At 39.8% G+C, this 13,442-nt stretch overlaps 1 protein-coding gene across 3 annotated transcripts in view; it reads right to left on the bottom strand.

Moving 5' to 3' along the window:
* Positions 1–12,163, bottom strand: part of LOC753544 — a 30,237-nt gene extending 18,074 nt beyond the window's left edge. For all 3 annotated transcript variants that reach the window (XM_030997519.1, XM_030997518.1, XM_030997517.1), the window contains exons 1-8: positions 12,127–12,163; positions 8,858–8,999; positions 7,760–7,809; positions 6,622–6,783; positions 3,092–3,184; positions 2,197–2,275; positions 1,352–1,535; positions 421–490 (exon numbers count right to left, since the gene is read on the bottom strand). In XM_030997519.1, the coding sequence (XP_030853379.1) occupies positions 421–490; positions 1,352–1,535; positions 2,197–2,275; positions 3,092–3,184; positions 6,622–6,783; positions 7,760–7,809; positions 8,858–8,996 (777 nt within the window). In that variant the 5' untranslated portion in view covers positions 8,997–8,999; positions 12,127–12,163. The remainder of the gene's footprint in view (positions 1–420; positions 491–1,351; positions 1,536–2,196; positions 2,276–3,091; positions 3,185–6,621; positions 6,784–7,759; positions 7,810–8,857; positions 9,000–12,126) is intronic.
* Positions 12,164–13,442: the final 1,279 nt, after the last annotated feature.

Consider the following 13,442-nt stretch of genomic DNA (forward strand, 5'->3'; position numbering starts at 1 on the left):
AGATTGGATTGAGTTTTCAACCTGCGTATAATCTAACATCTGATCATGATTGATTTCAACAAAGATATAGAGTTAGGGTTAGGGATGTGATTGGGTTTGGGGTTAGGCTAAGGTTAGGTTCGAGCTCCTCTTTCTTGGATGCAGGATGTTCTTCCATCTCAGCTGGCACTCAGTCGCAGACCTCTCATTGTCAGCTTGATTGAGATTGCAAAAATGAGGAGATTGGGTTGAGTTTTCAACTGCATATAATCTGACATCTGATCACCGTCTTACAAAGAGTTGCGATTGATCCAAGTCAATCGCTATTCCTCCAATCAATCAGAAGTTTGCAGTCTCTTATCTCTTATGTATATAGTTGTGATTGATATCAACTCTTTGTAGGACCAGGCCCTGAAGGCTGAAAGAATAGCTCTGACTTACGTGAAGGGAAGATATCTTGAGCCAGTCCATGTCCCTCATCCTGTCTCCGAGCAATTCCTCTTCTGGAGCTCTACATAGGGAAGGTGAAATCATGAATTAAATTAGAGTTTTTGTTAATTTGTGTTCTTTTTAATTGATTATGTTTATATTGATTTATAATTCATTAATTGTGAGCCAAGGGTGCCTCTTTCAGGCAGATTTGTGCGCCATATAAGCACAGAATTATTGTTATTATAAGGCATTAATATCATTTTCTCAATAATGTCAAATCCAAGATAATTGCAAAAGAACTAGCAATGAATGAAGACAAAATCCACTCAAAGAAGAGTGTAAAGTATATAACATGCATTGATATAAATAATATTCTGATAATTACATCAAGATGCATTTCATCATGAGTTTGTCCATACTTTTCCTTCTTCAAGATTACAGTCAAAATCAGCTTGTTAGAGGGAAATATCATATCCGAACAAGTATTAATCTTTAAACATCCCATATAAACTATATTTTTCATAAAAATAATCAAACCTACAAACCATCCAATTATATTGTTTGTTCAATCATCATATTTTTACTTCATCCAATCTAAAACGTTTGAAATCAGCAGACTAATAGACAAATCTTCTCTATCTCTCTAAGTGCCATATCGATTGACTTTGGCGATCATGCTGTTCCACAACCCTCGGCTCCTAGCCTTCTCTATTAGCACCACTACCAGTTCTTTCACTCCTCTCTCTCTCTTCCAACAATATCTGCAGACTGTCCATCCAAAGTATCCTCCTTCTTCCCTTACTCCTCCTCCCACAATTTTCCCTGTCAAAGCAAGATTCTCTAGGCCTTCTTGACATGTAATGTGACCCATGACCTGCCATTGCCTAATCAACATCTGACTCATCAACAAATCTTACACCTGACAAAGATTCAAACCTACTTCAGATGTTCCAGTCTCGTGGTGATATTGTTGATCTCCGCGGTGAGCTGATGCTTCTCATCGTCTATGGCTGTTCGTCTCTTCTCGTAGAGGATCTCCTGCCGGGCCATCAGGGGTTTCATACAGCGCTGTAGACCGTCGTTACGCACACCCTCGTACAGAGCTCGGTCCTCATCAGCGGTCCCTGCGATCGAGTCAAATCAATTTATGGTTTTGTCATAAAAAAAAAAAATTCTTCCCTCAACCACATCCCCTTGAGTAAAAAAAAAAGAAGAAGAAGAGGATTCAGGGGGGGGGGGGGAGGAATGGCATCTAACAACATCCCCTCCCCCCCTTTTGAGTAAGAAAATTGGGAAAATATAGGGAAGAATAGAGAAAATAAGGGGAAAATCAGGAAAATCAGGATAAAATCGGGGGGGGGGGGGGGATCAGGAAAAATCAAGAAACCGATTTAAAGCTTATCTGCCATAGTTTACAGGAGGGATTATACCGCCCTGCAAGGTCACTGGACAGGTGGTTATCTCATCAACTCAGCTCTCAGTTAACATGAGAGAAAGAGGATCATGGGGGACCAATGGTCACCGATTAGGCATTGTTTGTGATATAGAGGGCGCAAGTAGCTACAAGTAGTGCAGTGGGCCTTTAAATTAGGTTATTATCAGGCCTGTTTGTTCATATCAAGGATATTAAGCTACACATTGTGTTGATGTTTTTAAAAAAGTAAGAAAAATTCATATATAGCCTGAAAATTGTCATTTTTAGCCATATAAGTACAGAATTATAGTTACAGTATTATAAGGCATTATCATCCTTTTCATTATTACAATTTTGTCTGTCATACTTACATGATTTGGATGGTTGAATGAAAGGAGTAGGAATATTCTTGGCTCTAATCTCCTTAGCTTCATCACTCAAAGGTGGCATCTATGTGAAAAGAAATGTTCAAACTTATGTTAGGCTTTGGGAAGAACAGGCATGTTATTCCTATTACAATGACTCATTCGATATTTCATTTTTTAATTATAGCACACGTTTGTTTGGGTATCTGTTTATTGAAAATGTAGTGGCAGTATTGAAAAGGTAAAAGGAAAGCATATTTTTTGCTTTCTCACTCTCTGAATAAGCCATTAGTCTCCCAATACAGCTGTGTCCTTGTGGATGCACAGTATTTCTGTCACAATTATGTGGCCCTATACAAAAAAAGCATTTGAACAACCGATTTAAAGCAAAATCCTTCAATATTGCCTTCTACCAAAATACACAAAACTATAAAATGTGAATAAACCTATGATTTTTATACGACCAAATACTAAAGAGATAAATCATAGCCCTTGTGAGATCTTTTTGAAGTCCCATCTATTCATAATTGTGTTATCAATATCAAGAAGTTACAATCACTTAATGTTTACCAACAATCTGTATTAACACATCCCTGACCAACAATCAATACTGACTTCATGTTGTAATAATAATAATAATAATAATTACAGTGCTTATATAGCGCCTAACACTTACTTTGTCAGAAGTCTCTTTAGCGCTCTACAATAATGCAGGGATGCCAGTTAGAATTGATCAGAGGGCCTGAAATCACCTAGAATGAGCTATTTTGTACACAAAAAGCCAAACTATGGTCTGAAAATAACTCACCAGGGCCTGAATTCAAGCTATTGCCTGGAAACTAGCGTCCCTCGTGTGCACATGCCTTTTAAATTAAAATAAATGATAACACCATTTGCTTACTGTGCTCGAGTGTCCAGAGAAGTAATGCCTCTGAAAATGTGTGATGGGTCGCGCTCCTTTGACATAGGTTGTGGTCTTTGATGCAACACCTTTCTGCAAAAAGTAAAAGAAATATAGATCATCGATCAAAATCACAAAGGCACATTGCAAGAGGGAAAACCAAATCATAAAAACACATTACATTTCTGTCATATGGAAAATCACATATTGGTAAATTTTTACAATTCAAGTAACCCATTAGTATTTCAGATTTATAAACTGCTGATATTGACAACTTTGATCTGTGAAAGTACATTCAGTAGCACAAAATAAAATTTATCTTAATTCTGTTCAACTCAATTCATTTGAAATTTTGAATCAATGCTGAATTGTGTAAACGTGCAAAAACGCACATGTATAATAATAAGAATAATACGAAAAATCTATATAGCGCTTGTGACATAAAGTTTCAAAGCGCTGTACCCAAATCAAGATTACTTCAAGAAAAATCATATTACGAATGGTATTAACATTACTTAAATTACCAAGAAGATCAAACATTAATAAAGATATTAACATAACAAGTAAATTCCTTGGAAAGTTAACATAATATCTATAATAATAATACGCTAAGGCTCCGCGGGGGGCGCGACGTCTCGGCGAGCCTTTGTATTCTATTGTTTTTTAATGAGATCGCCGACCCAAGTTGGTGCGGCTATCTCCTCCTGAACCCTCCCCTCGGGGTACCCGTGCCCGGTGCCGTCGTCCGCGGGAGAGTCTACTCTGTGGAATTGGCTATACTCCACCCGAGGTCCTCCTCCGTGTCGACGTCCAGGGCGAAAACAGACGCGATATGCATAATGCAGGATATGCGTGACGACAGAGATACCTCATGGATATTCAACATTGCATCCGTAAACACACGACTGATGACCATCCACTCACATTAAGTTGCGTATTAAATGCACGACGCACAGGCTCGGGCTTACCCGAGTAAAGCATCTTTCTATAGGATATCCTTTGTATAGTAGCTGCACAAGCCACAGAGATGCACACAAAGCTTCCCGTCCACGTCCAAACTTAGGGACCTATTTCCATCATGATTGCCGCGATTTGTATATAGTTTTCGTGAATGGAGGTATGACATCAAAGCTTATTTTGTGATTATTACGGCCATGCTACTACATTTTGATTATCATTTTCTAAAGGAAAGTTTTCACAAGAAAACCATTGGACTGACAGTTCTGTCGCAAGCTGCCTTCAGTCCTCACACATACAGAACACACAGTGCAGTGTAACACCGGCACCACGCACAGCAGGCGTCCGAGGCTGGCGGCGTCGGTGTTCGAGCTGTCTGGAGTTACGCTGGAGTGTGTGTGAGTTGAGCTGAGCTCGAGTCGAAGAGATTTGACACTTTGAAATTGTTATCTGTTGGTTTGCATCATTATTGCCGCGATTTCAATATAGTTTCGTGAATAGATTTACGAAACCTGAGCTTAGAATTAGTAAAAGTATTACTAATGTCTACGTTTTTAAACGACTGTCTGATTTTCTTGTGAAAATTTTACTTTGAAAAATGATTATCGAAATTCATGGTCAGAAATAATCACAATCTGGGGTCTATTAATTATGTTACAGTTCTTGCATCAAATCAATGCATGAAAACTTAGTTATTGAACTAAAAAAATGTTGTTTTTTTTAAATAGGCAATTAGACCTAGGTCTATGAAGTATTAAGCCTGAAACCTTCGCCTACTAAACAAATCTCAACAAAGTGTAGGCCTATCCTTTTATGAATTAATGAAAAAGTAGCCCCAGAAAAAAGAGCCCCCGAAAGTTGAAAAAGTAGCCCTCGAAAATTTCCCAAAAATTTGAAATTGAGCCCCCGAAATGAAAAAACTTAATTTTTTGCCTGCGCCCCCCCCCCCCCTCTCTAGAATCCCGCGGATTTCCGCGGGTCCTGAGTTGAGTGTATATATAATATAGATCTAGGCGTGGGGTCCACGGGTTTCAAGGGGCCATAAACCCCCTAAAGCTCGGGGGTTACGTTCTTCAAAGTTGGGGGGGGGGGGAGAGATCAGATCACGGCGAGTTGAGTGTATATACAATATAGGCGTGGGGTCCACAGGTTTCAAGGGGCCATAAACCCCCGAAAGCTTGGGGGGTTTAGGCGTTTAATTAGGGTCAGATGAGCATAGTTTTAATACTTTATTTGTGACACTTGCGGGTCACTAATTGGCGTGGGGTCAATATGTAGAGTTGCGTAGTGTTGCGTACCAACTACGCTGGCCTACGTTTCTATATGCTGAGGGACGGAAAGAGGTACGCAAGATGAACGAAAACAATTCAACATGTTTAATTTTTTTCGCGTAGTTTCGGCGTAGAAACTTGACGCAGAAAGTACGCCTTTTTACGCAACACTACGCTACTTGACTACACAACAGTACGCTACCCTACGCCAGATCGTCAAAGCAGTAAAAGCTTTCTACACAGTAAGCAACCATAAGCAAACCTGTACGCCAGCCTACGCATAACCTACGCAGGGACTATTTTCCCATTAATACGCAGCCTAATTTCTGCGTAGTCGGTACGCCACACTACGGAACTCTACGCAGTTCCAGTGGCTTATAGAATAACTACAGGTACAGTTGGATCGTTTTTTGTTTTTTTATATAAGGCCAAATTAAAAAAAAAACATGTTTAGCGTCCTGTTTTTTCGAAAAATGGGAAGGAGGAGGCCCTTTTTTTTTTTTTTTTTTCTTTCAAAATGGCCGCTCCGTACATTTTCCCTGACCGTCTGGCTATTTTTCAAGATGGCGGCCGACAATTTTTTTTTTCTTTTTTAAAATCAGAAATACATTTTAGCAGTGCTTTTCATGTTTTTTTTCTTTCAAAAAATAAAAAAATAAAAATGAAAAAAAAATAAAAAAATAAATAATAATAGGAGGCGGCCCCCAAAAAGGAAGCAGGCGGGGACGCTGTTTTTTTTCCTTGCAAAAAAAAAATAATAATATTAAACAATTCCAAATTTTTTTTAAAAATTTAAAAAAAAATTAAAAAATTAAAAAAAAAAAAAAAAAAAATAGGAGGCGGCTTCCAAAAAGGAAGCAGGCGGGGACGCTGTTTTTTTTTCTTTCAAAAAAAAAACAAAAAAAATTCAAAAAAAATTCAAAAAAATTTCAAAAAAAAAAAATAGGAGGCGGCCCCCAAAAAGGAAGCGGGCGGGGACGCTAAACATGTATATTTTTATAATGGCCTGAATGGCAAATAAAGTTCTTGGTGGTTTTAATTTAGGCAGTCTCTATATATCTATTTACACCCCCCGCCCCCCTCTAGAATCCCGCGGATTTCCGCAGGTCCTGCTAGTATTATTATATTAATAATAGCAACAATATTAAGATATTCAAAGATAAAAACCCATCCTGGCCAAAAGCCAAAAAGTAGAAGACATGACATGTGATTATAGACGTCAAGTTGAAAGAAAAAAAATGAAAAGGAAAGAAAAGAAATGAAATGAAAAGAAAAAAAATGAAAAGGATGAGATTTATGTACTTGTATTGCAGCATTCTTCCTTCTTGCTTCCTTGATGTTATCGAGGAAAGTGCACACCATGTCCTGGTAACTCAGGTTGATCTGTAACAGGTTCTCTGCCGATGGTTCCAGAGGTCTTGCCAGGGAGAGAGACTCTGGGACAAGATGCCTGTCAGGTGATACCTGAGAGTGGAGAAAGAAAGAGAGAGAGGGAGGGAGAGAGGGAGGGAGAGAAGGGGAGATAGACAAAGAGAGGAGGGAGAGAGAGAGAAAGGGAGAAAGAGAGAGGGGGAGAGGGAGAGAGGGAGGGAGAGAGAGGAGGGGGAGAGAGGGAGAGAGAAAGGGGGAGGGAGGGAGAAAGAGAGAGAGAGAGAGAGTGAGTGAGAGAGATGGGGAGGGTAGAAATGAGAGAGGAGAGGAGTTAGGAAAAGGGGGAAAGAGGAAGAGAGAGGGTGAGAGAAAAAGAAAAAGGAACAGGTAGTTCCAAAAACATAGCACAATCAAAATAGATAAAGGTAACTTTCTTCAAATGAAAAATGATTTGTCAAATATACTCCCATGAAACATGCAACAACAAAAGATACGTGGTCATATGAAATATCAGTAGTTGATGCAGATAGCTTAAATATTTCCTTGTTCTTATGAAAGGGCATTAAAGATAGTTTCAAATTAGTTAAAATTTCATCTGGTATAAGATCTAATCACATGAGGCAGTGCATAACTTAAACAATTAGATTCTCCATGTTGGTCTTCAATGCCACTGCCACTCGTAAAGCTTGCAGAAGTAACTTAACTAAAATCTGTTTAAAATTGAGAATCTGACAAGCCTTTTAAGATTTAAAGACCCATAGTCACAAGTTCCCATGATTAATTTGACACCACTTTGGGTGTTTTCCCAATAACAGAGTGGACTACGACCGACAGGTCATATGTACTGCACTCTGCGCTCCACCAACTGCCCCATAATGAAATCTCTCCTTCACACATTTTCCTCCACTCCCATGAATTGAAGGCAAGCTGGACTGATTTTCTGTTGGGTCACAGTTTCACTGCTTGGGAGACCTCTACACAAATTAATTGGTCATTTAACCAAAGTAGGTGGCAGGTAACTATGAGACAACACATGTAAACAGAGAACGCATGGCTTGAACAGACTTACCTGTGAAACTGCTGCTCCTGAATTACTAGTACCAGCTGCCAAGTATGTTCCTTCATGAAAAAGGAAAATTATTAAATGATGCAAACTTATTAGTATTTTGACAAATCTTACTTTGTAAAATCATCCTTTAGATCTGAAATATACTTGCTTGCCTTTTCAAAGACAGATATCGACCTAAAATAACAAAGTAATTCTGACCGTTTTTTCTGGAAACTTTGCACATAAATGCAAGACCTTAAAGGTTTAAGGTCAAAGGTTAAAGGTTGATTCAGCCATGAATACAGTTCATTTGTGACTGATACAGACGTGACATTTAATTTTTTCATTTTGTTTGTTTGTTTTTGTTTTGATTCGGAAAAGAAGTAATTAAAGATATGCACAAGAATAAAAGCTCAAAAGTATTGAAAGTTTGTAATGGAAATCAATACCGGTACTTTAAAATTGAAGGGCTGCAAATTGGATTACTTTAACAGATGTTTGATAAAGTTACTTTGTATTTTTTCTCATCTAGCTCACATCTACTACTGGTATAGTGATTTTAACATTCTTGGCCCTATGGCTCCACCTGACACTACTTGTCAGTTGTCAATGAAGTGACCCCCCCCCCTCCCCCCCCCCCCTGACAATTCTTGTACAGTGTTGTGACCCTTGAAATGGAACTGAAATTATGTAGAATGTAATGAAATGACCTAGGTTAAAAGTTTAAAACCTAAACCGAAAGGACTCGTTACCCTCTAAAAACCTCTACAACCCCAAGATTCAGAAGCATTGTTTTGAGCAGGGTTATACACACATAAACTTGAAAGAAATTCAGGATACATAGACCCCTACATTTTCTTAAGAACTTCAATTCAACAATTCAATTTATTTCTCCACAAATGCCAAACATTGGAAAAAAATGAAATAAAATATATATAAACAATACTCTAACAATATTTAAAATATTGTCAAAGTCCTGTGCACACAAAAAAAAGTCAATATGGATCATACAAGGATCTTTGAAGGAAAAAGAAGTAATAGTGACGTACAGCGACACCCTGTTTAATTTACAAGCTGGAATTTTTATTTCAATATATTTTTTTTTAAGAGAAGCCTCACCATCTTCTATTATAAGGCCATCTTCCTCTTCATCAGATTCTTCTAAATCTTCATTTTCACCAAGAACTTTGTGAATCTGTTGGATGTCTTGCTGGACCTCATCATGCTCATGGTGATCTTCCTCTGTGCGCTCCTCCATTGTCTGAAATATTGGCATTAAAATACAAGAGCAGTATAGGGGGTTAGGAAAGGACTTCAACGCTACATACAGGAAAGTTGAATAAAACTTTTAAAAAAGAAAGAGCATCATGATGATCATCACTCACAACAGCGGGAGGTTCATGATCAGATATTGTTTCTTCAGCTACATTTAGAATCTACTGATTCAATATGTAATATAGTAACAGCTTTAGCCTTTACTTCCAGTTAGAACTCAGACAATTATTTTGGAGGACCAACCAACCAAGTCTGTAAATTTCACATTTTGAAATAAGTAATAAAAGCTTGCATAACTGAACATAGGAGAAGAATATAGATTTTTTTCTAGCTGATTTATAAATCAGAAAATTAGATCTAAATAAAGAAAATCGGGGGAAAAATTTTCCGAGTGTCAAAAGAGGTACAGAATGGGCTAAATCTATCCCCCCTGTGTGAGTTGTCTGGGTTACCGTCTGTGTGTGGGGAATGTCAACAAATGTCAGTTTTATTAAAGAAATGACCCATATCAGACGATTATTTCTGTCTAACATAGCGCCCAAAGTTCTACATGCTGAACTAGGTTTCTATTTATTTGAAATTTTAACAACAACTTCTATTTTCTAAAATTTTAACAAGATGAGGTCAATTAGAGTGATTGTTGCAAATACACTAGGCCTAGATCTACATTCATTATGACAAAAGCCATGTAAACAGGGCTGTCAAAAATCCCGCATTTGGAGGGAGTCTCACACCACCACGCTCATTCTCCCGCCGTCCCATCAGCTCGTAGCGGGAGACTCCCGCCACCTCGCCCTGCCCTTCCTCCCGCAATCTCCTGGTTTATGAAAAAACCTCCCGCCAGACGTGTACAATGAACCATCGTATGGATTTTTTTTGTGCTCATCTGGGGGGGGGGGGTGGGTAGCCTTAAGGGCTCTCTCGAAATGTTTTTTTAATGATATTATTCGAGAGAGCCTTAAACGGCTCCCATACCCCTGCACGGAGAGGCATGTAAACAAAACTCAAAAGTGGTCCAAAATCACACTTTCGCGCACCCGACCAATATTGGACAGTGGCTTTGATAAATTTTGTCGTAGTTTTGGTTTTAATTACCGCTTTAATTTCAAAATCGGATCTAAAAATAACAAAATAAGAGCAATTTTCTTACCAGACCGATACAGCTCAGCTCCCTTTTCACGTGTACCGTGTGAATTCACGATGTCTACACAATGGTGATGACCTCTGACTAGCACTTCCGTAATTGTGGGTAAATTGTGCTGCTTCCGTATAATGCGCTGTATGAGTGTTATTCAGCGCATTATACGGAAGCAGCACATTTACGCATACCTGCCAACCTGAGACAAGAGAAATTAGGAGTAAATTTTTCTGGATGGACTACGAGGTCGCGAACCACCGAAGGATTGGGGTAGTAGCCCGTAGATTGGGGGGGGGGGGGCAGAGATGCCAACCCTATAGGATGGCTGTCAGTAACATTTACCATATTTGTCCGTAACAAATGGGGGTCTATTTCCGTAACGCAAGACACCGCAGCATAATTTTCGCGCAAAACGTACACAAACACCCAATCACTCTTACTGCATTTCGAACCTACCATATTCAAGTCCAAAATAAAGATGTGCATAAAAACGTTTTAAAAAATCTGTTTCCAGTCAAAGGATCTCCTTCTCGGGTACTCGCTCTTTTGAGTGAATCCATGATAATATTCAGGAAGAAAACACCTCGTTCAAGCGTCGAATGGCAAATTCGAATCCACAGTCAAATGGCAGAGCTCGTATTCTACACACGCACACGTACACTCACCAGTACCACAGACACACCATACAGCCCAGGCCGCTAGGCCCGGCGTTCATGAACAACACACCGTATACCGCACTGCACTTGCAATGCGCCCGCTGAATCACCGAAGTCTTCGCTACTATATTGCGGGCGCCATGCGCACGATCATCTACCCCCATGCTCCCCTGTTTTGGAATTAAACAAGATGGCGGCGGACCGACCATGTGCGCGAAAGTGTCTATCCAGTGTAGTCAAATTCAGTGAACCTATGAGTGAATGCGTGCGACATGCAGCGCTGTGTGCGGAGGCCATGTGATAAGGGCTTAAGGCGGCATTCGCTATATAAAGTGCTTATGTTTATCGTTTCCCCGTAAGGCGTGATCTGGTTATCAGTGCTGTGTTATGCTTTAGTCTTATGCAACAGTCGTTTGTTTTAAAAATATTTTAAAATTACAAAAAATCGGAGTTTTGAGGCATGCAATCGGAATTCGGAGTGGGTATGAAAAAAGCGGAGTAACTCCGCCTAAATCGGAGTGGTTGGCAGGTATGTTTACGAAGTGCTAGTCAGAGGTCATCACCATTATGTAGACATCGTGAATTCACACGGTACACGTGAAAAGGGAGCTGAGCTGTATCGGTCTGGTAAGAAAATTGCTCTTATTTTGTTATTTTTAGATCCGATTTTGAAATTAAAGCGGTAATTAAAACCAAAACTACGACAAAATTTATCAAAGCCACTGTCCAATATTGGTCGGGTGCGCGAAAGTGTGATTTTGGACCACTTTTGAGTTTTGTTTACATGCCTCTCCGTGCAGGGGTATGGGAGCCGTTTAAGGCTCTCTCGAATAATATCATTAAAAAAACATTTCGAGAGAGCCCTTAAGGCTAGGGGGTGGGTAGGGATCACTTCAATTTGTTTTTCTTTTTTCTTACTTAACTCCCCCTCCCTGTTGAGCCCCAAAATAAAATAGATCTAGCATACGAATTACAATCTCCCTCGAAGCAGTTCCCCAAAGTTGACAGTCCTGTGTCAAGGACAAAGAAAGTTGACTGTGCATGTGTATTGTTTAGTTGCATTTATTAAATGCAAGGCCTGGCCCGACCTGAGGCTGAGCCCGCTAGCCGCTGACCGGCATGAGCTGAGCCAGCGCCGGGCAAGGCCAAGGCCCGGCGAGCGCGCGGCCCTCGGCTCAGCTTCAGCTCAGGCCAGGCCAGGCCCAGGGCAAGATGTGCCTCGCTTTAGCCTTTACCAGGACCAGATTATATAACCTCGATTGCCGATTAATTTTTAAGATAATGCATGGAAGATAAGGGAGATAAGTACAAACACTCACAGTTAGCGCCTATAGCAGGCCCTCGCCCGAGTAATCACTAATAGTCTACTAATCGTTGTTCAAACGATGCACGTTCACCACATATCGCATTCATCGAAAAATCTACCCGAAAGTTCAGTTCAACCGTGCCAGTGCATTATTCGTATGGGGAATTTCCCTTATAAACAAACCGAGCGAACGGCGTATATCTGAATTAAGCGACGATATTATAAGAAACAATTGTAGTACATAATGGTGTCCTCAAAAGTGTTACAACAGTGACAATAAATTCAGTAAGATATTGTACATCGCCTTGGAAATGTGCTCCATCAATTACACTTGCTATATATATGTATGTTTTCTCAATTATATTCGCTTCATGTGAATAAATTTTATCTGTAATCGCACCCAAATAACTCCTCAGAGAGCGTCGATGTGGCTCTAAGTTCATCTAAAAATTAGATGATGTCTGCAACCCACTCTATTTTTATCCCGGCCCCCCCCCCCCATCAGGGGTTGGAATGACCGCATGCGTGTTGCCAAAATGTCCGGTAAAGGGGTACTTTTCGTGCGACAAAGTCCGGCCCGAGAATTGTAAAAAAAGGGGTGTATTTGACTTTTCACCCGGAGATTTCTTTAAAAAGGGGGTGTTTTTTCTTTTTTTCTCTCATCTCTTTGGACTCCTGAGAAATTATTCCGAATTTAGGGGGGTACATTGAGCATTTTTCCTGATTTAGGGGGGTCTCCAAGGCAGAAAAAGCCCGCGAAAGGGGGGTTCGAAAATGTTGGCAGTCCTCAGATAGGGGGTGCTTTCAAAAAGAGGGAACGAGCATATGCGTACCCTAAATAACACTGAGTGGGGGGGGGGGGGCAGCATTGTTATTACATATTTATTTATAAAATGTTCATCAGTATACTTACATTGCCTTGGAGATGTATTTTAATTGCTTTATTTCTTTTGTTAATGAGAAAAAACAAATTTGGGGAGGGGGGCAAAATAGTTTTCAAAAATTGTGTTTAAATAGTTGACTCGGGCAGGCGCGTACGCAGGGGGGGGGGTTAAACTTCCCCTTCATTTTTGTTTATGTGTATGTTTTGGGGGAATATCTCTCTTTCTCTGTATTCTATCCATCTATCTCTCCGTCTCTCTAAATCTTTATCTCTCTCTATCTCTCACCCTCTCTTTATCTCCCCTCTATCTCTATCTCTCACCCTCTCTTTATCTCCCCTCTATCTCTATCTCTCACTTTATCTCTCCCTCTATCTCTCTCCCTCTTTCTCTATATAAACTCTCTCTTTCTCCCCCTCTCTCTCTCTCTTTCTATCTCTTTAGCTAT

The sequence above is a fragment of the Strongylocentrotus purpuratus genome, unplaced genomic scaffold (genome assembly GCF_000002235.5).
Source record: "Strongylocentrotus purpuratus isolate Spur 01 unplaced genomic scaffold, Spur_5.0 spur5_scaffold_4, whole genome shotgun sequence".
Lineage (NCBI taxonomy): Eukaryota > Metazoa > Echinodermata > Echinoidea > Camarodonta > Strongylocentrotidae > Strongylocentrotus > Strongylocentrotus purpuratus.